The sequence below is a fragment of the Apium graveolens genome, chromosome 10, assembly GCF_009905375.1.
Source record: "Apium graveolens cultivar Ventura chromosome 10, ASM990537v1, whole genome shotgun sequence".
Classification (NCBI taxonomy): Eukaryota; Viridiplantae; Streptophyta; class Magnoliopsida; order Apiales; family Apiaceae; genus Apium; species Apium graveolens.
In genome coordinates, this window is record NC_133656.1 from 233,208,135 (window position 1) to 233,233,708 (window position 25,574).

The 25,574-nt window shown below is 34.2% G+C and overlaps 6 protein-coding genes across 7 annotated transcripts; 3 read left to right on the top strand and 3 right to left on the bottom strand.

The window, feature by feature from the left end:
• Positions 1–1,914: 1,914 nt before the first annotated feature.
• On the top strand, positions 1,915–4,068 carry LOC141689438 (peptide methionine sulfoxide reductase A1-like). The gene is made up of 2 exons (XM_074493721.1): positions 1,915–2,490; positions 3,541–4,068. Exons 1-2 carry the CDS (start codon positions 1,966–1,968, stop codon positions 3,790–3,792), a joined length of 777 nt encoding a protein of 258 aa, XP_074349822.1. The 5' UTR covers positions 1,915–1,965; the 3' UTR covers positions 3,793–4,068.
• A 207-nt stretch (positions 4,069–4,275) lies between these two features.
• LOC141689439 (uncharacterized) lies at positions 4,276–4,978 on the bottom strand. Its single transcript, XM_074493722.1, has one exon. It carries the CDS (start codon positions 4,942–4,944, stop codon positions 4,534–4,536), a length of 411 nt encoding a protein of 136 aa, XP_074349823.1. The 5' UTR covers positions 4,945–4,978; the 3' UTR covers positions 4,276–4,533.
• A 7,036-nt stretch (positions 4,979–12,014) lies between these two features.
• LOC141692029 (uncharacterized) lies at positions 12,015–12,768 on the bottom strand. Its single transcript, XM_074496773.1, has 2 exons — positions 12,679–12,768; positions 12,015–12,437 (listed from the first exon to the last, which is right to left on the bottom strand). The coding sequence occupies exons 1-2, from the start codon at positions 12,766–12,768 to the stop codon at positions 12,015–12,017; spliced, it is 513 nt and encodes a 170-aa protein (XP_074352874.1).
• A 1,888-nt stretch (positions 12,769–14,656) lies between these two features.
• LOC141693267 (protein ORANGE, chloroplastic-like) lies at positions 14,657–19,668 on the top strand. The gene is made up of 8 exons (XM_074498300.1): positions 14,657–14,969; positions 15,594–15,708; positions 16,701–16,817; positions 17,020–17,106; positions 17,834–17,910; positions 18,529–18,656; positions 19,123–19,259; positions 19,463–19,668. Exons 1-8 carry the CDS (start codon positions 14,773–14,775, stop codon positions 19,538–19,540), a joined length of 936 nt encoding a protein of 311 aa, XP_074354401.1. The 5' UTR covers positions 14,657–14,772; the 3' UTR covers positions 19,541–19,668.
• Positions 19,669–21,393: 1,725 nt separating this feature from the next.
• Positions 21,394–23,747, top strand: LOC141692353 (uncharacterized). Of its 2 annotated transcripts, none has more exons than XM_074497163.1 (6): positions 21,394–21,660; positions 21,756–21,851; positions 22,461–22,707; positions 22,865–22,961; positions 23,230–23,295; positions 23,402–23,747. In XM_074497163.1, the coding sequence occupies exons 1-6, from the start codon at positions 21,495–21,497 to the stop codon at positions 23,600–23,602; spliced, it is 873 nt and encodes a 290-aa protein (XP_074353264.1). In that variant the 5' UTR covers positions 21,394–21,494; the 3' UTR covers positions 23,603–23,747. The 2 variants fall into 2 exon arrangements, with proteins under 2 accessions (XP_074353264.1, XP_074353263.1); XM_074497162.1 differs by having other exon boundaries at positions 21,406–21,660; positions 22,859–22,961.
• A 1,000-nt stretch (positions 23,748–24,747) lies between these two features.
• LOC141692030 (zinc finger CCCH domain-containing protein 17-like) lies at positions 24,748–25,546 on the bottom strand. The gene has a single exon (XM_074496774.1). The coding sequence runs from the start codon at positions 25,544–25,546 to the stop codon at positions 24,989–24,991; it is 558 nt and encodes a 185-aa protein (XP_074352875.1). The 3' UTR covers positions 24,748–24,988.
• Positions 25,547–25,574: the final 28 nt, after the last annotated feature.

The window sequence follows — 25,574 nt, forward strand, 5'->3', positions numbered from 1 at the left end:
AGAATGTTTTCAAATATTCTTTAATTTTTCGGAAGAAAGTTTTTGAGAAAAAGTATTAGAATTTTTTTTCTCGGTCATTTCTTTTCTCTCGTAAAAAAAATTCTTTTCTCTTGATCTTTTTTCAATTTTTTCTTTTCTCTCAGTTTTCAAACTCAAACTTTAGAGAATAGATTTAAGTTTTTAGAAGAGATTTTATATTAATGATATTAGCTTAAAACCCGTGCGATGCACGGGTTCCGTTAATATTTAAATTTTTTTATTTTTATTTAATATGATTTATTGAAATTCTAATATAAATAATTAAATACGTAAATTAATAACAATATAATTATAATTTGATTGTGTATAACTTTAAGTTTAATCAAATAGTATAGTATAAAATAGTATATGGTTGATGATATTTGAACCATTAACCTTGTTTATAAATAATAATTAAATGTTCGACGGGATTCAAACCTGTGAACTTGGTTAGTGTATTTTTTTATAAATATTAATATATATGTTTGTTATTGGCAGGATTCGAACCTAGAAATTTATTTGTAATTTTATAAATAATAATATAAATGTTTGTTGTTGGCGGGATTCGAACCTGTAAGCTTGGTTGGTGTATTTTTTTTAGTATTCATATCTAACGATTATGATCATTTGGTTAAGAGATCTGACGATCGTGATAGAAAGGGATAACCAAAATCAGGGTTAACCAAAGTACAAAGTATAGCTTTGTTCGGTTATTATAGTTTAGTACTAGCTTACGGCCCGTGCGATGCACGAGTCTTGTTTAATATATATATATATATATATATATATATATATATATATATATATTTAATTTTATTTCATATAATTTTATTAAAATTATATATAAATAATTAAATACTAAATAATGATTATATAATTATAATTTAAAGTTATATTCAAATAGTATAAATAGTATATGATTGATGATATTTTATTCATAAATAATAATGTAAATGTTTGTTGTTGGTGAGTGAGATTCGAATCCGAAAACTTATACTACTATGTATTTTTATAAATAATATACATGTTTATTATTAACGAGATTCGAACCTGAGAACTTATATGTATGTTTATAAATAATAATATAAATGTTTGTTGTTAACGAGATTCGAACTTGAAAACTTGTGGAGTGTATCTTTTTTAGTACGTGGATATAACGGTTCTAATTATTTGATAAAGAAGATCCGACAATCGTGATGTAAAAGGATAACCAAAATGAGGGGTCAACCAAACTAAAAATTATATCTCATTTGGATTATTATAGTATAGTATAGTATAGTATAGATAGATAGATGTTACATGAAATAGTCAAATGTGATAATTGGTATACTTGTGAATAATGGATCGTTCTGACTTCTGTGTAACTTACTTTATCGAATCTATAATAATCAGAAAATTAGAATTGAAGAAATAAAATATCTTGTATTTTTAATCTATCATTACATATATAAATTATAAACTTTTTTAATTTTAAACGGTTCTTAGACAACAAAACACACACGACGTTAATTTCGAATCTCGTGTCAAACCCTCCTACCCCTGGGCAACCACAGTGACGCGGTTAGGAATGGTTCACATATTGGTATTCGTATCTTTTCTCACCTCTTTTTTCTTTTTATATTTACACTAACGAGTTTCAGATTTGCAAAATGTAATCATATAATTTATTTGACTTAACAAAATAAAATAAAATAAATAAATAAAATTCCACTATATTTTTTTATGTTTTCTTTATTAAAAAACTACAACAAGCACACACAATCCAAATTCTAAAAACAATAACTAACTAATTAAAAAAAAAACTAAAAAATTAAATTAAAATTAATCTCAATTTATTAATTTTTTTCTTTTTTTGTGAAAACATGTTAATTACTTACAGATTTTCACAAGCTATAGATTGTCCATTCTTTCAAAATTAAACACGTACATATATCTATAACCACCAAAATGCTTCTGCTGAGAACCACCACCACATCACCACCAACTCTAATCACCTCTCTCCACCGTCTCTCTCCTCTCTCAAAAAAATCTCTCCCACTCTCTCCCTCTCTCTCCCCTTTCCCCACCTCCACAAGACTCACCTCTCTCCACACCTCTCCCACCATGAACTTCTTCTCCAACTTCCTCTCCGGGTCAAAACAACCCACCCAAGCCTACCAATCCGACCCGCTTTCCTCAATTGCTCTTCAACCCGACGCGGACATTCCGGGTCCGGGTCAACAGTTCGCCCAATTCGGAGCCGGCTGTTTTTGGGGCGTGGAATTAGCGTTTCAGAGAGTCGCTGGTGTGAGTAAAACTGAAGTGGGGTATACTCAAGGTGTTCTTCATAATCCGAGTTATAATGATGTTTGTGACGGGAATACGAGACATAACGAGGTTGTGAGAGTTCAGTATGACCCGAATGAGTGTAGTTTTGGGAATTTGCTTGATGTGTTTTGGTCTAGACATGATCCTACTACTCCTAATCGCTCGGTATGGTCCGTTATCTCGATAAATGAATATTCGATAAATTAATAATCTCAATAATGTTTTTTAAAGCTCGGTAAATTGTATTCAGCTGTTAAAATTATTTAGGTTTACTGTTTGCCACATGATCAAAATACGAAATCGTAAATGTTTGTTTGAAAATGAAACACGACTTGTCTCGTATATTGCAAAATGGATTATTAACTAGTGTGTACTTGTTACAATGCGATATAAAAATTAAAAGGTGCATATGCTCTATAAAACCTTTATACAGCAGCAGGTGTTGCAGATGTATGGTGTATCTCGTATTTGTGCTCTTAATGTAGCGGCCCTATTGGTTTCTGATAATGAGCCCTATCTCTGCCTATAAAATTTGATGTCACTATTTAAGTTGGGTGCAGAGTATTCTCTCTTTTATTTCCCAAGTTTAGTTTAAAGCGAAATGCCTAATAGGAATAAGGTAATGACTAACGAGACACTTTTGCACATAAAAATAAGGTTGCTGAATTAGAACAGTGTGTTAGCTGTGAGCAGAGGTCTTTTAATTTCATTTTCCAATCCTACTAAATGTGAATGAGCTGCGAGCCAAAGGCTTTCTATTTAATTTTCCAGTTACAGTTTATTGTGTAATTTTCTAGTTGATATAAAGTATAGGTACCTATTTGCACATAAGTGTTAGCTTGTTGTACAACCTGTGCCCTGCCACATGATATTTAAACCTTGCTTGCAAAGTTCGGCGGAAGTAGCTTTAACCAAACTGCTTGCTACTATGGAGGGTATTTGGCTCAAGCTATCTTTATAGAAAATAGAGTATTTTCAGCACCCTCTTTTTTTAGTATTACTAATGAAAGTATTAGTAAGTAGAGTGCAAAATTTGAAATTACACGGGGATTATTTTAGCAGGTTTACTGCGATCTCGTACGTATTCGAGCTTTTTACTTGAGCTTCGCTTTTTACTAGAGCTTCAAATAACCATTCCATCAGAATAACCTTTTTCAAATAAAGAGTTTCTAGTTTTATTTAAAACAATAACCAATATAATGATCTTGTGGACAGGGAAATGATGTTGGAACACAATATCGTTCTGGAATATACTACTACACACCTGAGCAAGAGAAGGAAGCCCTAGAGAGCATGGAGCGACAGCAGAAGCTCTTAAACCGGAAAATTGTAACAGAGATTCTACCTGCCAAAACTTTTTATCGGGCGGAGGAGTACCATCAGCAATACCTCGCCAAGGGGGGCCGAATGGGTCTTCGACAATCCTCCGAGAAAGGCTGCAATGACCCTATTAGGTGCTATGGTTAAGTTTCAAGTTATTCATGATGAGCGCAGCATGCTTTTAAGCATAATAATATGGTTATCTTGTAAGTTTGACTATACTCCCGTACTATCTACTTACCGGTTAATATCCTGAAGATTGCTTAATTTTATGTTGCTACTAGGTATACATGGTTTGCAATTTTCATGGGCTTGTACATTTAATTGGCATTATACAATAATGGCCAGCTCCTTGAGTTTATGTAAAATTCTAAATGTTGTGAAAATAACTGGAACATGTCAATTTTTCTTTTTTATCTTAAATTTTACCCCTGCTAATTACCCTTTCAGTTTCTATGTTGGTGTCGACACCTAGCATGACTTTGCAAGTTTCCAAAACTGTATTGTGACCGACTGATCATGATGCAAGTGAAGTTAGTTGGAATAGTGTCTTTGAGCTAGTTGAGTTTTCAAAAATCTCTTTTACCGCCATGAAATACAATTTTTCTTATGATTTAGCGCTGCATGCACTGTAATAGAACAATAATTATTTATTAGTACAATATATATTTATCTATAGATATTCAAGTAACACCACGCTTTTGCTACAAATGTCTTATTTTGCAGTCAGTACTAGGAGCATAAGGACATCTACTTACATTTCCAACTCCAAGCTAGTATACATTTATCACCAACACTAGCTGGCTAATAGACACAACTCATACTCCACACGTAGTATGTAGTGTGTGTGTATATATATATATTAATACAACTTAAGTTTCATGTACTTCACCCATGGGGTGAATGTCCAGAACCAGTTCCATACCCAGATCCATGGCCAGAAGCACCACCACCGCCACCAGTTCCATAGCCGGAGCCTGAGCCTGAGCCGGAGCCTGATCCGGAGCCTGAGCCGGTGCCAGTGCCTGAACCATACCCAGAACCGTGGCCAAAACCATTAGGAGACTTACCAGAGCCAGAACCGTAACCCCATCCACTACTTGGGGTTGAACCCCAACCCCAGTTGTATTCCCAGTTAGGACCATGTGCTGATCCGGTGCCACCTTCAGTAGCCGTGCCACTCTTTTCCGGTGCACCCATTTTCCTTCCTCCGCTGCCAGTGGTGCTAAATGCGGTTGAATAGGTCAATACGAATATAAGTACTATGAGACTAGTGACAAATAATATCTTGCGTTCCATTTTTTTCTAAGCTGAATAATGGAGGGTTAATGTTAATGCACTACTTCTATATATACTGATGAATCATGTATATATGTGCTATATACAGTAATAGAGTCTATGAGAGGTCACGGGATTAGTGGCATGAATTAATGAGTGTGACAACTGATATATACATGCACTAAGGAACTTCTGGGACACTTGTCGGATGAGTGTGAGAGTACTTGAGCACTACTTGGTGTATCTTCTTTAATTTCAACACTTATAGATTGAGACGTATTTTCAGAGATCAACTTTAGATCTTAAGCTATGCATCATTTAAATCTGCAGTTTGTATATGTAGTATGGTGAATATAGCTAATCATTATGAACTATTGATACATATTGATACAAATGAATTCCTAGTTGATAGGTTTTAGAAGAATATCTGGTGACTTGTTCAGTGTTTAAATGTTTCAAATCATGTTTTGGAATGTTGGTTTTGTAATGGATTAACTTGCTCGATATAGGGCTTTTTGTAATGCTGATATCGAGATGTGAGATATAGACATGTCGACATATATGTATGTTTATTCTCCAGATATTTAGTTACACACACACACTGCCGACTTCTCCAAGTAGTTTGAAACAGAAAACGATGCAGGAAAACGAAGGAATTTCTTGTCTACAAGTTCATTGTGTATGTTTAAGTGGTTTATTTGGACCAGGTTACCATACTCCACTAGCGTGTGCAGTATATGATCAATTATGGTTATAGACTAATATGGTCATACCTCATACGTGGTATGAACTTTTCACCACACAAATATATAACTCTTTGAAGTTGAATTGTTTGATTATCTCAAGTCCTCAACTACTTGCATTTGTGCTTATATAGAACCGCTAGCTTTTTACTTTATAGTCGGCAATTTTGTTTTCTGCGTAATGGTAGGATATAAGCGTGTTCGGCAACTTAAATTAATTGTTTTGAATAGCAGCTTAAATTAGCATTTTGAATGAAAACTGTTTGTTGAACATGTGTTTTAGTTAACTATATTGTATATCAATTTTAACTAGATACAAGTATACAACACAATCCTCTGATTAAAAAAAATCACCCGAATTACTTTTTGAAAATTAACGATTAGGTTCAAAACACAATTTAAATCCATTATTATTAAACATTAATATTATCAAAACTTTCACTTGGGTTAAAATACGTTGACTATTAATGGAAATTTGTTAAATAATCTAAAAACTTTCAAACTACTCACTGTTTGAAATTTTAATTTTTAACCAAAAATTTATTTAAAAAATAAATTATTATATTCTATTGAATAATTGAAATATGCTCACACACAAAAAAATTATTATATTATAAATTTAAGCAATATATTTTATTTTAAAGTTTTCTTATATAATAACAACACAAATAAATTCATAAAAAAATTATCTTAAGTCAAAATTTATTGATTTTATACTTTTTGGATAGAGGTTTTTATTCTCATTAAGTTTCGTGCTTTGAATTTGTACAGAAAATATCATTTTTATGGTTAAAAAATTTTAAAATGAATCTTAGCCTTTTTTGAAATAAAATTGACTTTAATAAGTATATTTCCTTTTTAATGTTTTTTAAATTTTAATCATTTAAAACAAATAGTAAAAACATTATCGTAAACCAAAATTTATTGATTGTAAATTTACTGAAAATATTTTTTCATTCTCTATACGTTTCCAGCTTTAATTTTGTAATGAAATGTACCGTTTGTTGGACCAAACATGTTTAAAAAAAATTGTAAGGTAAAAAAATTAATTATATCATTTTTCAAGCATATTAAAAAAGTAAGTATGTAAATTTTTTAATTAAAGTGTAATTATTCGAAAAAGATAAATATTCAAAAAAATTATCCGTCAGATATAATTATCAATGTTGAAAATAATATCAATAAAAATATGTTATTTAATCAATTCAGATTTTTGAAAAAATTATTTGATTTCTTTTTAAAAGAAAAAGAAAATAACCTTTTTGAAAAAAAATCGTCGATAACCTAATTGAAAATGATACAAAGTTTAGTGATAATTTCGCTATTAAACTTGATGTCACAACAGTTATACGTCACTTTTTCGTTAGTAAATTTAATAACACTAACGATAATAATTTATTTGAAATATTTTTATTATTCCAATATTTGACTGAAATTTTTTTTGATCGGGTGACCTAAGTAAAATTTTGATATTACATTGATAAATTAGCTAATTTACCTGGATTGGTGAAGCACACTAATCTTAAAATGACACTCAAGATCCAACACACCGCATGATGAGACTTGATCTCGGAATATATGCTTACATGTTTTAATAATGAAGAAAAAGAGAGAATGTGTGTATATTTCAGATTTAAAAATTGTTACAGAATGAGCTGAAAAGCTTTATTTATAGACTTGACTAACTACTACATTTTACTAACCAACACCTATTGCCACTATAATCTGCTACATCACTCTCTTTACTAACATTCCCCCTCAAGTTGGAAGGAGAAAAGAAATTTGAGGCACCCAACTTGGATAAGAGATAAGACAATTGTCCAGATGATAGAGCCTTAATGAGAAAATCCGCAGGCTGCTCAGATGAACCAATATGAAACGTTGCAATGAACCCTTGCTGCAGTTTCTGACGGACAAAATGGCAATCTATTTCAATATATTTGGTGCGTTCATGGAACATCGGGTTCGAGGCTATATATAAAGCTGACTTGTTATCATAGTGAAGAGCAATAGGAGAAGTAGCAGGTTTCCCCAATGTGGTGAGAACAGATGAAATCGATAACAATTCACATGTGGTATCTCCCAAAGCATGATATTCAGCTTCACTGGAAGATTTAGAAATTGTGATCTGTTTTTTACACTTCCAAGAGACTAAAGACGATCCAAGCATAATACAATAGCCAGTTAACGAGCATCGAGTGTTTAAGTCGCCACCCCAGTCAGCATCGCAATAAGCCCGGGGTACTAAGTCATTAGAAGCAGGAAAGAGTAAGCCCTGACCTGGAGATTGTTTCAAATAACGAACAACTCGATACGCAGCATCCAAGTGATCTTGTAGAGGATTAGCTATAAATTGAGCCAAAATGTGAACAACATAGCTGAGATCAGGTCGAGTAATCGTTAAATAAATGAGACGACCGACCAACCGATGAAATACTCGAACATCACTGGGACACAGAGGAGATGACTTAGATTTTTGCAGAGTGTGATTCTGTTCAATAGGGATAACAGAAGGTTTAGCTGTCTCAAGGCCAGTATCGTTCAAAATATCTAGGCAATATTTGCGTTGGTAAAGATAGATGCCAGAGTCAGACCGAGCAATCTCCAAGCCCAAGAAGTAGTGCATATGACCCAAGTCCTTAATATTGAATTTGGTTTGCAGAAAAGATTGAACTTGAGAAATAAGCTCAGGAGATGATCCAGTAATCATTAGATCATCAACATAAACGAGTATGGCAACAAACTTACCATCTTTATGAATGGTAAAGAGACTATGATCAACAGGGCACTGTCGAAGACCAAATGTAGACAAAGCATTAGCCAATTTAAGATACCACATACGAGGAGATTGCTTAAGACCATATAACGACTTAAGGAGTTTGCAAACCCAAGTAGTAGTGGTATCATCAAGATAATCCTTAGTAGTAAATCAAGACCCTCAGTTTGATGAACATCTTCAAGGAGGTCACCGTGTAGAAAAGTATTGGTGATATCCATTTGATGAAGAGGTCAATTATAAGCAGCAGCAAAAGTAAGAAATATGTGAACAATAATCATTTTAACCACTGGTGCAAAAGTTTCAAAGTAATCAAGACCCTCAGTTTGAGTAAAGCCTTTGGTTACCAGACGGGCCTTGTATCGTTCAACCTCCCATGTAGCTTTATACTTAATTTTATACAACCATTTACAGTCTACAATATTTGTATTTGCGGGCATAGAAACAAGTTCCCAAGTGCCATTGTCCTCCAGAGCTTTGATTTCGTCTCTCATAGCTTGACACCATACTTCTTGTTTAACAGCTTGAGAATATAGATAGGGCACAAGACCAGTAGTAGTAGTAGTCAGAAATTTGGCATACTGTGGTTTAAAAACATGATAAGACAAGTAGTGTTGTAAAGGATAAGTAACATGACTGGCAGTATGAGAATGCCCATGGAGAAATGAGGGTAGACCAGTGTAATCTACAAATTTAGTAGGAACACAAGAAGTACGAGTATATCTAGGAACATGTATAATAGATGTAGGTGTAGGTACCAGATCAGACTGAGTAACTGCTGGAACTAAAGGAGGAGAAGAAGTATTATCATGAATTAAAGTTGATGCAGGTGTAATGGAAGTTACAATTGGTACATGTAACTCAATAAATGGAAACTTATCTTCAACAAAATAGACATCTCGAGTAATATAAGTCTTACGAGTATTCAAATCCATCATACGATATCCCTTTTGGCCAAAAGGATACCCAAGAAAAATACAAGAAACTGATTTAGCAGCAAATTTGTCTTTGGGAGGGGAAACTTTTGTCATATAACAGAGACACCCAAACACTCGTAGATCATCATATTTGGGAGGCATATGAAAGAGCAACTCATGAGGATACTTGAACTGTAATAACCGAGAAGGAGTGATGTTAATTAGGTGAGCAGCTGTAAGAATGCAATCACCCCAAAATGAATCAGGGAGATGAGCCTATAACTTAAGAGATCTGGCCACATTAAGGACATGCTGATGCTTCCTCTCAGCAACCCCATTTTGCTGAGGGGTATAAGGACATGATGTTTATTAAACAATACCCAATGATGGAAGATGATTACGAAGTTCATTGTTGATAAATTCAGTACTGTTATCCGAATGAATAACTTTAATTGTAGTATGAAATTGATTTTGAACATAAGCAATGAATTGTTTCAGTAACAACAATACTTGAGTTTTATCCGTAATCAAAAACACCCAAGTACTCTTAGAGAAATCCTCAATAATTGTTAGAAACATACTACATTTGCCATGAGTACAGGTTTTGTAAGGACCCCAAAGGTCACAATAAACTAGGGAAAAAAGAGAATTACTTGAGGATGTACTAACAGGAAAAACCAGCCTATTTTGCTTAGCCTGATGACATATAGTACACTCCCTAAACTGAGACAAATCACCAGAAGAACATCCAGGTAGATGTTGAAGAACAAAGGTTGAGGGATGATCCATGCGAGCATGTCATAGTTGAGTTGTGTGAGCAGTAGTAGATTGAACATTCATAGACTGAGAAGGAGCACTAGCAGGAATAATAATATGCAACAATTTGTATAAGCCTCCATGAAGTTTACCAATCTCTATCTCAATCCTCGAGTGAGGGTCCCGCATAAGGCATTTAGAATCGGAGAAACTAACAATACAATTAGCATTTGCTGTCATCTTTGGAATAGAGATCAAATTACACTTGAACTGAGGAACACACAACACTTGTTGTAATGTAATGTTATTAGTTAACTGGAGTGTACCACAATGTGTAATAGGTGTACTAGTACCGTCTGGTAAATACAAATGAGCTTGCATTGAAACAAGATTAAGAAGCAGATGTAATTGGCAAATAATATGATCAGTAGCCCCAGAGTTTAAGATCCAATCAAAAGAATGTGCAAGTGTAGTAGACTGTAATGTGTAAACAGATGCCACAGAACAAAACACCTTACCTTGCAAATGGAAAGTAGACGTGCCTGCAAGAAGAGTGCTAGACACATGATGGTTTTGCCAAGGAGTAAGAGATTTAAGGCTGGCCTGAATCATTGAAGCTATCTGCTGACATTGAGAATCAGTGAAATCGGAAGTACCAGAGTCACAAGAAGATGCAGAGGAAACAAATTGAGAAGACACATGAGCAACCTGTATATCATAATTGGTAGTATCTTTAGAATTAGATTCCTTGTGAGCAGTAGAAGAAGATCGAGGTTTAGGTTTAGGATGCCCAAACAAGCGGTGCCAGTCAGGGTATCCATGTAAACAGAAACATTTGTCACGAGTGTGACCATTGAGATGGCAAAAATCACAAACCAGAACTGAATCAGTTGTAGATGCAGATTTGCGAGTGGCAGACACGGAGTTGTTACGAGACTTAGTATTGGTACTATATTTGACATGCATAGCAACTAGAGGTGGCCAAACGAGCTGTTTGACTCGGCCCGATCGCTATTCGGCTCGTTAAAAAATCGTATAATTCGGCTCGCCACGTGCCGGTTCGTAATTCGTTCAAACCGTATATTTTAACAAACCGAACACGAATTCAATTTACTGAAACCGGGACTGGCCCGTAACCGAACCGGCCCGTTACACTTTATTCGCCATCTAGTCGCTCACACGCGAGGCCATTTGAGAACAAATGAATTAAATTGTTGTATGTGGATTTGTTGTTAACTTGTAATAGGGTCAGTGAGTGTGTGTGTTTTGCTTGGTGTTCGGAACAAGTATATGCAACTAATACAATAATTACAATTTTTTCCTTATTTTATTTTAACACATTCTTGTTTTACAAATTCGGGAAAGAAAATTAATTCAATTTTTTTTAGAGGTCCAGATCAATTGTAACATTTCTGTTTGCCAGTTTAAAAAAACAATTGAAATACTTTTAAAAAATTAAGTCAACTTCGGAACCAAAATAAAAATAAAATAGAAAAATAATTTGTTAATGTAAGAAACTGAACAAGGAAAAAAAAAGAAATTCCGGATAATCATTTTAAATAATAAAATTAGTGATTGATTTGACAGACCATGTGCTCCACTGAATTTGCTAACTGCTACTCTGCTAGTGCTATGCTAAGTTATTAAATAAACAATTAAATTGCTCAACTGGGTCAGTAGGCTAATTCGTTTATTCGCTAATTCGCGAATAACCGCGAATAATTCGCACAACCACGGTAACCGCACAATTCGTCCAATTCGCGGTCCGTTCTCGGTTTTTTATTTCCATGGTTCGGCCCGAATCGGCACGGCCCGTTGTTCTTAACGATCCGTTCACGAATATAACTCTGATCTAACCGGCCCGGAGATAATTCGCCCCGGCACGCTCGACCCGATCGTTTAGCCACCTCTAATAGCAATATTTTCAGTTGGAACACCTTGAGTATGACAGCCTCGTTGTACCTCTTCTTGTAGCAAGAGTGAATAAGCCTGACTAAGACTTGGTAGAGGTTTCATCATCAACAATTGTCCACGTACATCAGTTAAATGATCACTGAGTCCCATAAGAAACTGACTTAGCTTATGAACTTGCTCATATTCCTCCAATTTGATGAGAAAAGCATATTGACAAGATGTAGACAAGCATGTACATCGAGGCACAGGAGAGAGATCATCCATTTCATCAATCAGAGAACGAAACTTAGTAAAATAAGCAGTTATTGACATAGATCCTTGATACAAAGACATTAACTCCTTTTTCAATTGAAAAACCCTAGGTAAATTGCTCTGTGCAAATCTAATAGCCAAATCATCCCAAATAGTCTTCGCCGTAGTCAAGTACACAACACTACTACGAATATCAGGCGTAATTGAATCAACAACCAAGACACAACCATATCATTGCAACGTTTCCACAAAGCATACATAGTAGAAGACTTATTAGGTATTAAAATTGAACCATCAATTAGACCTAACTTTAGTTTGGCAGATAAAGCAAGAGTAGCAACACGACTCCATTGAGCGTAGTTATGTTCAGTAAGTAGTTGAGAAACAATCGCATTACCTGGATTGTCTCCGTTTTGAAGAAAAATGGATGATTAACATCAATAGTCGTAGATGACGAATTCGTAGTGTGTGACGACGATGACGTCATGGTAGTTGATGAATTTGCAGATGTAGAATCAGTATGAATAAGATGTGAACTAGCAACAGCGGAATAAAATCGACGAGGCATGAGAAGAGGAGTATGTGAACCCTAGAAGATCGAGATAAAGCTCTGATACCATCTCAGAATATATGCTTACATGTTTTAATAATGAAGAAGAAGAGAGAATGTGTGTATATTTTAATAATGAAGAAGCTCTATTTATAGACTTAACTAACTAATACATTTTACTAACCAACACCTATTGCCACTATTTTGTATTTGACAACCGTTGATAATTTGCCACATCACTCTCTTTACTAACACTTGAGATGAGACAAGTGTCCGATATTATTTATCAAGATGTATATTATCTAGTAGATTTAAAAAGTTGTTTTTCCACGACGATAATGGAATGTAATGAATATGACGTTTGGATCGTTTTTACAAAACTAGTATCATAAAACAATAATTGCAGAACATGCCAGGTGGGTATAAGAATATTTCAGTGCAATATTGTAGTCGACATCTATACAAGGTGACAAGGGGTCGTTTGTACATTCCATTATAAAATCAACAATTTGTTAAATTTGTCGAGGATTTTAAGTACAATTTGGCAAGGGGAAAAGATTGTTCCACTCAAGAACCATTCAACTTGATACTTGATTCTGTGCTACCCTGGCTCACATGTGCATTCCTGTGCATGCGTCATGTTTGTGTGCTTTGTTCTCATCTTCCTATTTAGCATTCGAAATTTCATAATTTATACCGGATCAAAAGTGAATATTAGTTCGATTATGTGGACTTCGAATACTAAAATATCACGACGATATTTGACAATTAACCTAACCGTTAGCTGCAACTGTTTTAAATAACTGTTTCGACTAGAGAATTGAGTAAATTGTTTTCATATATTATGTAATTAATTTAATTTCTTAATTTCTAGATTATAAAGTTGATGGACTAAATACAATAGTAAAATGACGGTAATTCTTTCTTATATTTATAATAAAATTTTAGTTTTTAAAATTAAAAATCGGAAAAAACCGAAACCAATGTACGGTTAACCGAACCGATAAAAACCGTTCCGCACGGTTCGGTTACGGTTATTAGGTAGAAACCGAATCAAACCGACATATATAGTTTGGTAATGGTTTTCGGTAAAAACCGAACCGAAACAATCCGTGCACACCCCTATCAAATACAACGATTTGTTAAATAACTGTTTCAATTTGGTTTTCTGGTTTATCTACTCGAAAAGGCTCATCCAGGTGAATTTTACAAAATTAGCTTTTTTTTGGACCAAAAATCTATTTCAAAAAGATAACTACTAAATACTAATATTATAAATTTTATTCGGTCAAACTCTAATTTGATTCAAAAGGCTAACTTTTAAACATGGTCTAAATGTAAAGTCTCTTATTGAGTTCATATAAAGACTTCATTTCTGTACAAATTTTGATTTTTAGTGAATTTGTTAGATTAAGAAATGATTTTAACAGAGAATTCATAAGAATTTGAGGATGAAGAAGCCCATTTTCATTAGGTTATTCAGCCCACAAACTTCCACCATAAGCCTGGCCCTATCAGGCCCAGATATCAAAGTCAAAAATAATTCAAGTAAAAAGCCCTCAACATCCCCAGAGCCACACAGCAGAAATGTAAAATGGATAAAGCCATTAATGAAAATGGACCCCACATCTCCCATTTGGATATATTCCAAAACAAAAAATCATCAATTTCCGCAAATTGTAAACCATAAAAAAGAAGAAAAAAAAACGCACACATAACAGGCGGAGTGACAGGACCAATGAGAACCATACACGTGCAAAACCCATACAGGACAGGACAGGACAGGACAGTTAAAAAGATCCGATGCCGCCTGAACTTAACTGAATGTATGTGTTTCACTAGATTCCCTTTCTTGTCTTAATCCAAACTTGAAACAATCTTAATACTAACTCTCATCTACCTAAATGATTGTCTTAATTTACCTCTAATTTATTATTAAGCATGGTGTTTTCAACTCGACTTCTATCTGTTTCTTATCCTCCTGTTTTATTACCACTACTTTTCAAACACAACACCTCTAGATTTCAGTCTGTAAAGCTCAAATCCACCTTCACATGTCGAACCATGGCTTCCGATTCCGATCCTTCGTCTTTTACGCCTTCTGCTGACACTGATTCAGCTGATAAAAACGCTTCTGCGTATGTTTTTTTTTGTCTTTTTGTAGAGTTAGTTTGATTAATTTCTGTTAATTGTATGATTATGTATGTTGATTCACTTGATTTGTGTTTGAATTATGTTCTTTAGCTTATATGTGTACTTTTGTGGCATATTTTGTTTGTTTATGTAAGTTTTAGTTAATCTGTTACTCCTTTTTTGGTAGTAAGAGTTATAGAAAATTCGCAATTTTTGCTAATTAGTTTAGTGGGAGCTGCCAATTAATTTATCCGTAAATCCGCGACAGACAGGGTGATGCATGCTAACTATTCTTGAATTCTGAATTGACAATGAACCAAAGTACTGTAATTAGTAAGCAATTTGTGTCTAAGAGCTTTGTCAATTGTACATGTTAGTGATCCAAATATTTAGTCCAATTTGAGGGATAAGATAATTAGAAAACAAAGGGTAATTCATGTGTACTATTAAGCAGAGCAAGTAAGATGTGTATCATGTTAATCAACTGTCTTTTACTTCCTACTCAGTTGTAACACTAATATTCAAGTACACTAGTTTCCTTCTGGTCTCATATACGATGCATATCAATTTGTGTGTTCATCAGATTGGTTACTGTGGGGAAGTAATGAATTGTGTTCATTTGGCTGCAGATTTTGTATCATTGAAGGACCTGAAACAGTGCAGGATTTTGCCAAAATGGAAGTGCAAGAAATTCAAGATAATATTAGGAGCCGTCGAAATAAGATATTTTTGCATATGGAGGAGGTATGTTTTAAAAAATTGTACCTGTTTTAAGATAAATTCAAGATGATATGGCTTATCTACCACAGTCAACATTTAACACTCAACACATAAATGAAGTTTCACAGTCTATGGGATAAGTTATTAACTTCTCTTTTAGTATCTAAATTAGGAATTGTTATCTCTAAGTTCTCTTCTTATTGTAAGTTATATACTTTTGCATATATGTGGTTTTGTTATTACTTATTACCTAATCACACAGTGATCACATAATTTCATAACTATAATTTACAAATATTTAGATACTTGGTATGATCTTATACATTTTATACATGAATGGGGATCTTGTCTGGGTAATATGTTTTTCCTTGGACCAGTTGAGGCAAACAAGTCCCTCAGCCTCCCGATGAGATGTCGTTACTTATATTTTAATTCCATCAAACCTGTTGCACCTATTAGTCTAGCCACAGAAGGGAATTAGGAAATGGTCATGTGGAAGGGAAGCCTAATATGCAACTAGGTGCGGACCATAAACCCTATCAATTACAGACACGCCTATCAGGCACGAATAGGGCACTATCTGCACCTATAAGGCATGCATAGGACTTTTCCTTTTGCACTGGGAACCACCCCCTTCCTTGACTAATAGGTGCAGAAGGTACAGTGAAAGTATAATTTCCAGTATCTAATTGTATAGCTGAGATCTAAGTTTAATTTTACCTCCAGCATCAAAATATATGAGTAATTATATTTCTTTTGTAATAAATTAAAATTCTCTTCAGCCTCATTTTGAATGTTGTCAAAAGATAATGCATTTGTTTTGGAAGTCGGTATATCTTAACATCCCTTTTTTAAATTTCTAAACTACAGCCACTAGCTAGTAGCTATCTTTGTGTGATCATGCTATTTTTATAGAACTTGCAACTTCAAAAATGTTAGCTATCCCTGTTCTATTTGAAATACTACAATAAATCTCTATCCAAGTAATCACAGTGATACCTTTTTATCTGTTACAGGTTCGCCGGCTGCGGATACAGCAGAGAATAAAAAATGCAGAACTTGGAATCTTTAACGAAGAGCCAGAAATTGAACTTCCAAATTTTCCATCATTTATTCCATTTTTGCCTCCGCTTGTAAGCCTTTTATCTTTCATCAAAAGTTTAATATCCTTAGAGAAATGCCTACTTTGAAAATATTTAAAAAAATTGTCAGCTTTTATAAAAAAAATTCTCTGCCCTGAACCTGATTCATTAGAACAATCAATCTGCACTGCTATCTCTGCCCATAATTAAATTTTAGAATTCCATTTAGTGTCTGATATATAATTTTATGCAGACATCAGCAAACCTGAAGCAATACTACGCCACTTGCTTCTCTCTTATTGCTGGAATTATTCTTTTTGGTGGCCTCCTAGCACCATCCGTAAGTTTTCCTGCATTAAATTTATTAATAAGACCCCAAGTTTTCATAAATTAGGTGTTTTTAGTATTATCATGTTTTAAAAGTCAGTTCGTGCTGCTTAATGTATACTTCTTTTTCCGTATATATCAATCATAGTTAAACAAACAAACAACAAGAGTTGATTTAGGAAATGTAGGGTCCCAGAATTTATTACTTATTCAATTATAGGATCCGAAAAAGAGCATTTTAACTAAACCTGCTTTTAGGTCTAGCCATCTAGGTATTTCACCTGACTTGGGAGTTGGCCATTCAGTAAGACCAATGAGCTCCTTGTTCAAAACCGAAAACAGGGAATCAGTATATGATGTATCTCATGCAAATAAGTGGACTCGCAAACTTACTGCAAATTGTGTTCTTATTAATTATCCTAAATGCCTTTTTTGCCCATCATTATAGAACTAATGAGTAAGAGATGTAGCACTGGATTCCCTAAGTCCATTTTCCTCTTCTTGTAGTATTAAAGTATCTAAATTAAGTATTTTAGAATCATATGTTAATGTTAAATTCATAACAGAATGGTAGATCTCAATATATTCCACATATTTAAACATAAGAAAGAACTATAAGAGCCATATTAGTGACTGTGTTGTTTGAATTGTGTGCCTTCCTCTCTCTCTTTTTTACATAGATAAAATTTATAAACTTGGCTAGAACTTTAGTATTATAGTATCTGTTTGTCTGATATCAGTTGGAGCTAAAGTTGGGACTTGGAGGCACATCATATGAGGATTTCATCCAAAGCATGCATCTTCCTATGCAGTTGAGGTATGTACTGATATGTTTTCAACTTCAAATGTACTCATTTCATGTTACTTGATTGTAACTGCATCAAGTCAAATTTGGAAGTTAGAAAATGGGCCCACCATGAAGACTAAGATTGTAACACCTGGTCAAATTGAATCAACATAAGATTAGCCAAGGATCACTTGTAAACTAGGTGGCCCGCTAGTCGTATTTAGCATCATTTATTTTATTAAATTTTGTGTGAGATGTGAATACTCAATATACCATTAATACATTAAAATTAAAACTCAAGTTGAGATTCAAGATAGCAATTATATTGGATATTGTTAATGAGAACTGACAACAATAATTTAATAAAAATTACATCAATAATCGAAGTGGAAAACCAGTGGATGCTTGGTGTTTCTAGAAAATTAGTCTAATGGATTATATAGTACTTTTAATATGCTTCGAAGCATTAAAATACTGGATAGGGAAGGGTTTGCTGGATACGGGATATATAAACATCAGTCTTTTTTATAACAAAATACTGGTCATCAATGTTTTAGATTGTAACATCTCAATTCTCGCATTGCACCTTGATGCTACATTATATCTTGTAGCGTGCAGCGGTACTGATTCTTGTTGTTTTACATATAGTGAAGTTGATCCTATTGTGGCATCGTTTTCTGGAGGAGCAGTTGGGGTGATCTCAGCCTTAATGGTAGTTGAAATTAACAATGTAAAACAACAGGAGCAGAAAAGATGCAAGTACTGTCTAGGAACAGGTATATTTCTGGCAACAATTAACACGTCCTGGTTTTCCGTGCTACTCAGAAATTCGTTTTTTTTCTGTAAAAGGGATGGTTTTTGCAAGTCCTCTTTCCTTAACCACAATCCTTACCACCATTGTGGTTATAACTTATAAGTCAAGCTGCTGGAATTGTCTGTTTATCCAAAAGAATCTTGAATCTTTTGAGATTCAGAAGTCCTTATTGTTTCGAGCTATATACTTGTTAAACCATGAAACCTCCTTTTTCATTTTTCTTGCACTATTCAAAGTTGATATGTTGCCAAGTATGACGGAGCTTATCCTCCTAACCAATGTCATAACATATAGCTTTAATATTCTTAATGTCCCGGTGTACTTATTTCCAAAATCAATAGAGGATTCAGGATGGTGCATGTCAATTACAAAATATATCAAGAATCGATCAATTTATGTGGAATTAGAGTGATTGTTTTCTGATGCAGGATATCTTGCTTGTGCTCGTTGCTCAAGTACTGGAGCTCTTGTTCTAATTGAGCCAGTTGCAATGGTTAATGGCGGGGATCAGCCTCTATCACCACCTAGAACTGAAAGATGTTCAAATTGTTCCGGAGCAGGAAAGGTTGGTCTTTTAAAAATTTCCTTGTACACACATATCTCCTGAAAAATGACGTTTTATAAGTCCAGGTTGGACTGCACCATATTCTTATGCGTTGTTGCGTACTTGCAATAGCCAAATAGAATAATGTTAATTTTATCCTTTGCATTCAAGAGTTTAGCCTGCTGGTTTCTATAGTATTTATAAGCGCCTTTTTTATGTTTCAGGTTATGTGCCCTACTTGTCTCTGTACAGGGATGGCTATGGCAAGTGAACACGACCCAAGGATTGATCCTTTCGACTAATGTACAAACCACAACTGAGCTTAAAAGCCTAGAACTGCTTATTTTACACTTTACAAACGCATTAGTAGTTCAAACCAACTTTGAATTGAGTATATAATATAAAGCATAAGCTTCGATGATTGCATATTTGCATTGAGTGTTATAATCCCCCATGTTTCTCATGAGTAATCTTTGCTGTTTAGATGTTTACTCAGGATTATGTAAAGTAATTGTAAACAACATATCAAATCAAGCATAAAAATATTTCACATAGATTTATACAGAGATCATCAGAATTACAACATATCAAAGTTTAGTACTAGCCATATTAGTATATAAAGACCACAGCCAAAAGACAGAGCCACACTTGGTTTGCTTTTCAATCTGATTTTCTTTCAAGCTCACCTTAGAAAACAGTAGCTTGAGTGGTCGCCTCCATCCGAGCCTTACATCATACCAGGGAACTTCCTTAAGCTGTTTGACATTGGCATTGTAAACCTGAAGGCCAAACTGCTCAAGTTCGAGCTCAACTTCTGCAAACACTTGTCGCGTAAACATCTTTCCACCACTGTTAATCTCATCCATTGTCTTCAACCTAGCCGCTTCACGAATTCCACTCTTGATAACGTCCTTGACAAGCTCTTTAACATGTTTAGAGCGCATGTGACGTGCAGACACCAATGTTGCGTATTTCAACAGGCCCTGCTCATCGTTCCGGGGACCAATGATGAAAAACCCCGGAACGATGAAAGGAAGGTGATCAGAGCTCGTGGCTTGGACATTGAAAGTTCGCTTTTCAATCTGATTTTCTTTCAAGCACAACTTAGAAAACGGAAGCTTGAGTGGTCGCCTCAGTCCGAGCCTGACATTATACCAGGGAACTTCTTCCTTAAGCTGTTTGAAATAGGCGTTGTAAACCTGAAGACCAAACTTATCGAGTTTGATCTCAACTTTCGCAAGCACTTGTCGCTTAAACTTCTTTAAACCGCTATTAATCTCATCCATTGTCTTCAACTTAGCGGCTCCACGAACCTCACTCTCGATAACGTCCTTGACAAGCTTTTTAACATGTTTGAAGCGCATGCGACGTGCAGACACGAATGTTGCGTATTTTATCAGGCCCTGCTCATCGTTACAGGGACCAATGATGAAAAACCCCGGAACAATGAAAGGAACCTCATCAGAGCTCTTGGCTTCGACGTCGAAGGTGTACATAACAGGAGAGATGTCAATGATGATCGGCATTGGACTAACAACAACCTTGAACACCATCGTAACTAAAAATCAGAAATTTTCAAAATTGTAGATATCAACTTAGGTCATGTAAGTGTTAACAAAGAACAATGAGTAATTTGAGCTGGGACATCTATATATAAGAGAGTTATGCAAGTTCACTTATCTAGACTTCAAAAAATATACATGTAACAAAATTTCTTTTCGATTCTAAATTTGATAACTACAATTCTAAATTGTTTATAATGTTTTGGGGGTGAACTGATAAACAAATTAATTTAACTTACCTAATTTGATTTGAAATGGGGCAAGTTTTTTTTTCTTTTGAAAGGGAAATGGGACAAGTTACAGGAATAATTTATTATTTTTTCAGATTAGGATTTTATTCTTGCTATCTGTCTTATTTTTAATTATTTTTTTATCAAAAATTTATTTTGTAAAATTAAATATTGAGGTTCTTCAAAAATATGAGTTTTGATTTTTTTTTTGTTGTAAAATTACGATTTTTCAGTTTTTTTAAAAAAAATATGAATTCGTAACACCTGCAATCTCAAATACAAGCTGAAATATAAGCACAAAAAATTTCATTACTGTACTTTTTTAATAAGTTGCATATTTCGCTTTTGGTTTTAATCATATATTTCTAATTATTTTTAAAAAAATTGGTAAAATCACAACTAAAAATTGATATTTTTGATAATTTCTTTTAAAACCTATATTTATTAAGTTCGAAATAATTTAGATGCAAGAAATGGAGGCACTGATGGCATCATACGGCGGCGGCACATCCTCCGATTCCGATTCCGACCAACCCCTCCCGGAATCAACCACCTCGACTCCAGAGCCTTCCAGAGCTTCTCGCCTTCCACCACCTCCTGTTTCTCTATTAAAACCTCCCAATTCTCTCCGTAACAACACACACTCTTTTATTACTTTCTTTATAACTGAATTTAATTATGCCCACCAAGTGTTTGATTTTTTTACTCTGTGTGTTTTTGTACAGGATCGCTTAATTCTTTGGGAACTAGTCAGGTCACTCCTCGAGTTCGATCTTTTGCTCATGTTGATGGCAACTATGCATTACATGTTTACATTCCTGGTAACCTGATTTTTAATGTTTGCGGAAGTTCATTTGCTAGAATGCGGGTTTATTTGTATATATTTTACGAGAAAAGGTCTGATAAGAAACAAAACAGTACAAGGTTGATGTGATTAGGTGATTTATTTACATGCTTGTAAATGTACTAGACAAGAGGTCCAAAACTTTGTTTAGAAGTTATGTTTATGGATCACGTGTTTATTTAATCTGTAAATTGGGAGAATGGATCACGTGTTTATTTAATCTGTAAATTAGGAGAATGACTTGACTGGTGTAAGAGTAATGATGGCAAACGATGAGAATATGTTAGTATATGGAGGAAAATGATTTAATCGGAGTATAGAAAAATTTACCTTAGCCTAGCTTAATATTGAGAAATCACCAATCCGGAAGCTAATCTAATGTATTAGAAAGGACATCGGAGCAGGCAAGATAATGTGACTGGACATGATAAACTAAATAATGTTTATAATTTGATTGACCGGATTGTATTTTTAAAATATGATGTGATCACACAACAGTACTGAATTTCCTGTGTTTTTCTTAATATTGTTAGGGACTTTATGAGGTGAGATATTAATAAAGATGTTTATTCTAATTGTACTACAGTTCGGATACCATCTGGTTCTAAGGAGAAGTTGGCTCGGTTTATAGATAAGGTTTCATCTTTTGTTCCTGGTCTCAATGTTGTTGATGCGGATATCCCTCTTAATATTTTGCTAAAAAATAAGAAGTTGGAAGAAATTGCTTTAGGGAGGGAATTCCACATAAGTTTGGGAAGAACTGTTCCAATACGAGTTCATCAAATAGAGTCAATGCTCTCAATGCTTCGCCAAAAGCCTCAACTTCGGAGGAGGTCAGCAGGCATATTCTGTTTAATTCACCACACCTTAGTTTTAGTTCAAATTTCTAGCAGTAACTTTCTGAGGTTGATACTAAAACAAACATGAATAGCATTTGACTGATTCTTTTTTTCCTTCCAATATTTGTATCTGAACATACAAAAGAGACAGGTATTTGATCAGTTTTGATAAGTGGGAAGTTTTTGTAAATGATGACCATACACGCTCCTTTCTCTCAATTGAGGTTATGACTGGAGGCTTAGCTGAGGTATGTTAATAATTATACTTCTTAAAAAGCTTGAGTGATACTTACATAAAATTTTCCTTAATACTAGTATTTATTTACTGATATGTTATTAAGACAACAGTATTAGGAAGACTTTTTCTGCAGATTACTCTACAATTTAATTCTGTATGGCATAGGGTAATAGTTCCATGTTTTGCATGAGCGTCTTGGTATAACCATACAACTAATGCATTGTAACATCATGAAACCATGGTATCTACGAGAATGACATAAATATCATTGATTACAGATAACAAGGCAAATACAAGCTGTAAACGAGGTCTATAAGCTTCATAGTCTTCCTGAATTTTACAAGGTTTGGCTCTGTACTTCTATATATTACAAGCTGTGTTGCTATGATCTAATATCTGTCTTTATCGAATTTTTTGTGCATCTCTTCAATTTTCTGATGTTGATCACAGGATCCTCGTCCTCATATATCCATAGCCTGGGCATTAGGTGACATAAGTGAGTCATTGAAGAGAGTAGTTGAAGGGGAACAGAAGAGCTGCTTTTCTTTTGGAGAATCATCAAAGAAATCCCTTTTTACTTGTAACTTTGGTGAAATCGAGTGTAAAATAGGGAGTAAGACTTACAAAATCTGTAAATCACTTGAAGAATAGCGATTATATATATGGTCAAGTACAATGGAAGATTTGGAATGGCTGAGTGTGCTTCTTTTTCATCATCTGATATGTTAAATGTTATGTTTTTTTACTTAAACTAAATGTATATTGCAAGTAGCCAGAGTTTAGCTTTTCTGAAGTCTATGCAGTGTATTTATCACCATGTCTTTTTATTCGCCTTGTCTTTGTTTGCCATGAAAGAAGCAAGTGGGGACTTGTTTTAACTATGTCATTGCGTGAAATTTATATACACAAATAAACAATACACCTACCAGGGATGCAAGAGACCAAGCCGAAAACAACTTTGGTTTTGGTTTTGGTTTTGTTTCTGAATCTCACCGTTGCAGGTGACCAAACCATAAAGAACTTTGATTTTGGTTTTGTTTCTAGATCTTAACACAAGGAAACCGAACTAAATCACATTATGTTGATTAACATATGTATTAAAACAATAATAATACAGTCTGTTGAACCGTATCTCAATCTTGAAGCTTGAAAGGAGGCCAAGGTGAAATCGAATGTTTGCATACGAAATGTTCCCAAAACTATGCAAATTTTTAGAGCTTTAAAACATATAAAACAATTTGATGCATTGTTCTTAATCATTGGTTCAAACTACGCCGTTTAAATCCAATATCAAGTATCACAACCGAAACCACATCAACTATGTTTGAGTTGATTCTGATTCATAAATTTTAAAAATATACCTTAATAATTTTCTTTTGATTTCAAGTCAGATCGGTACTCTAGTACCTATGCATAGATTGTTAATTAAACTAATTGAATTTCTAAAAAATTATCTACATACGATAAAGATGATATTAAAAATACCGTAAAACCTCAAATTCTTTAGAAATTTAACATATATTTTTTTCAAACCTGTAAAATTGGGAACAAAAATTCACAGGTAGTAAAAATATATTGTTTTAACATTCTAAAGTTTTATATTTTAAATATTACATAAATAAATTAAATAAATTTATATTTACAACATTATAATTTATTTACATGTTAATTTATATATTTTATGATTTAAGATAGAAATTATAATTAAGGCTTAATGAAATTTTCAATCTCAATATTTGCACCAGTGTATCCATAAACCCTTTAAGTTTAAAACCGTACATTTTTGCCCCTCGGATATCAAAAATGTGCCTTTTTACCCCTGAACCGGGACAGATGATAAAACGGTACGTAATGACGGGGGTATTTCAGTAATTGATCAACCGATATTCAAACATGTTTAAATATACATTTTGAATCTTAAAATTTGGAATTGCAGTTGGGGTTTACATGGATATGAAATAAACTATAAGCATAAGCTAGCAAGCAATTAGTTCCAATGGTCTTCTTGTACTAGACCCTCTGAAGTTTTTACCGTTGTCAAAATCCTCGAAGACGACTGCTGGCGTCATAAACAGGTAATTGGTCCCTCCTAGAAGCTCGGGGTCTCCGATCATCAACATAATTATCACGGGAAGGATCTCGGCTGTTAACTGATCTTAAACCATTATTCCTCTTCTGCTTTGATAAATGATGCCGCAAGTCTGACCCATCAATTCGGCCTGGGCTATCAGCTCTAGGGTACCTCCTCCTTTTAAAATTAGCAGATCCTCTTACATTCCTCTCAGATGGGTCATACTGCCCTTGCAGGCACTCAAGAGAGTCATAACTACGCATATCACAATACATAACTCGGTCAACACCATCCACAGAACGTCCAATATCATACTCATTAGCTGCGGTAAAATTCATTCCATCATGACCTGTGCTACCAAATTGATTTTCATCGGGATAATATTCAGAATCTCTAATTTCATTATCCACAAGAACATCAAATCCAGGTGAAGGTGAAGGCTCCCTCGAGACCTTTTCAGCATCTTTAACATTCAAATCACTTTGATCATGTAGTGTATGAACCTGACTGCTACGATTTAACATGCTGCTAACCAACTTCTCAAATCATTGG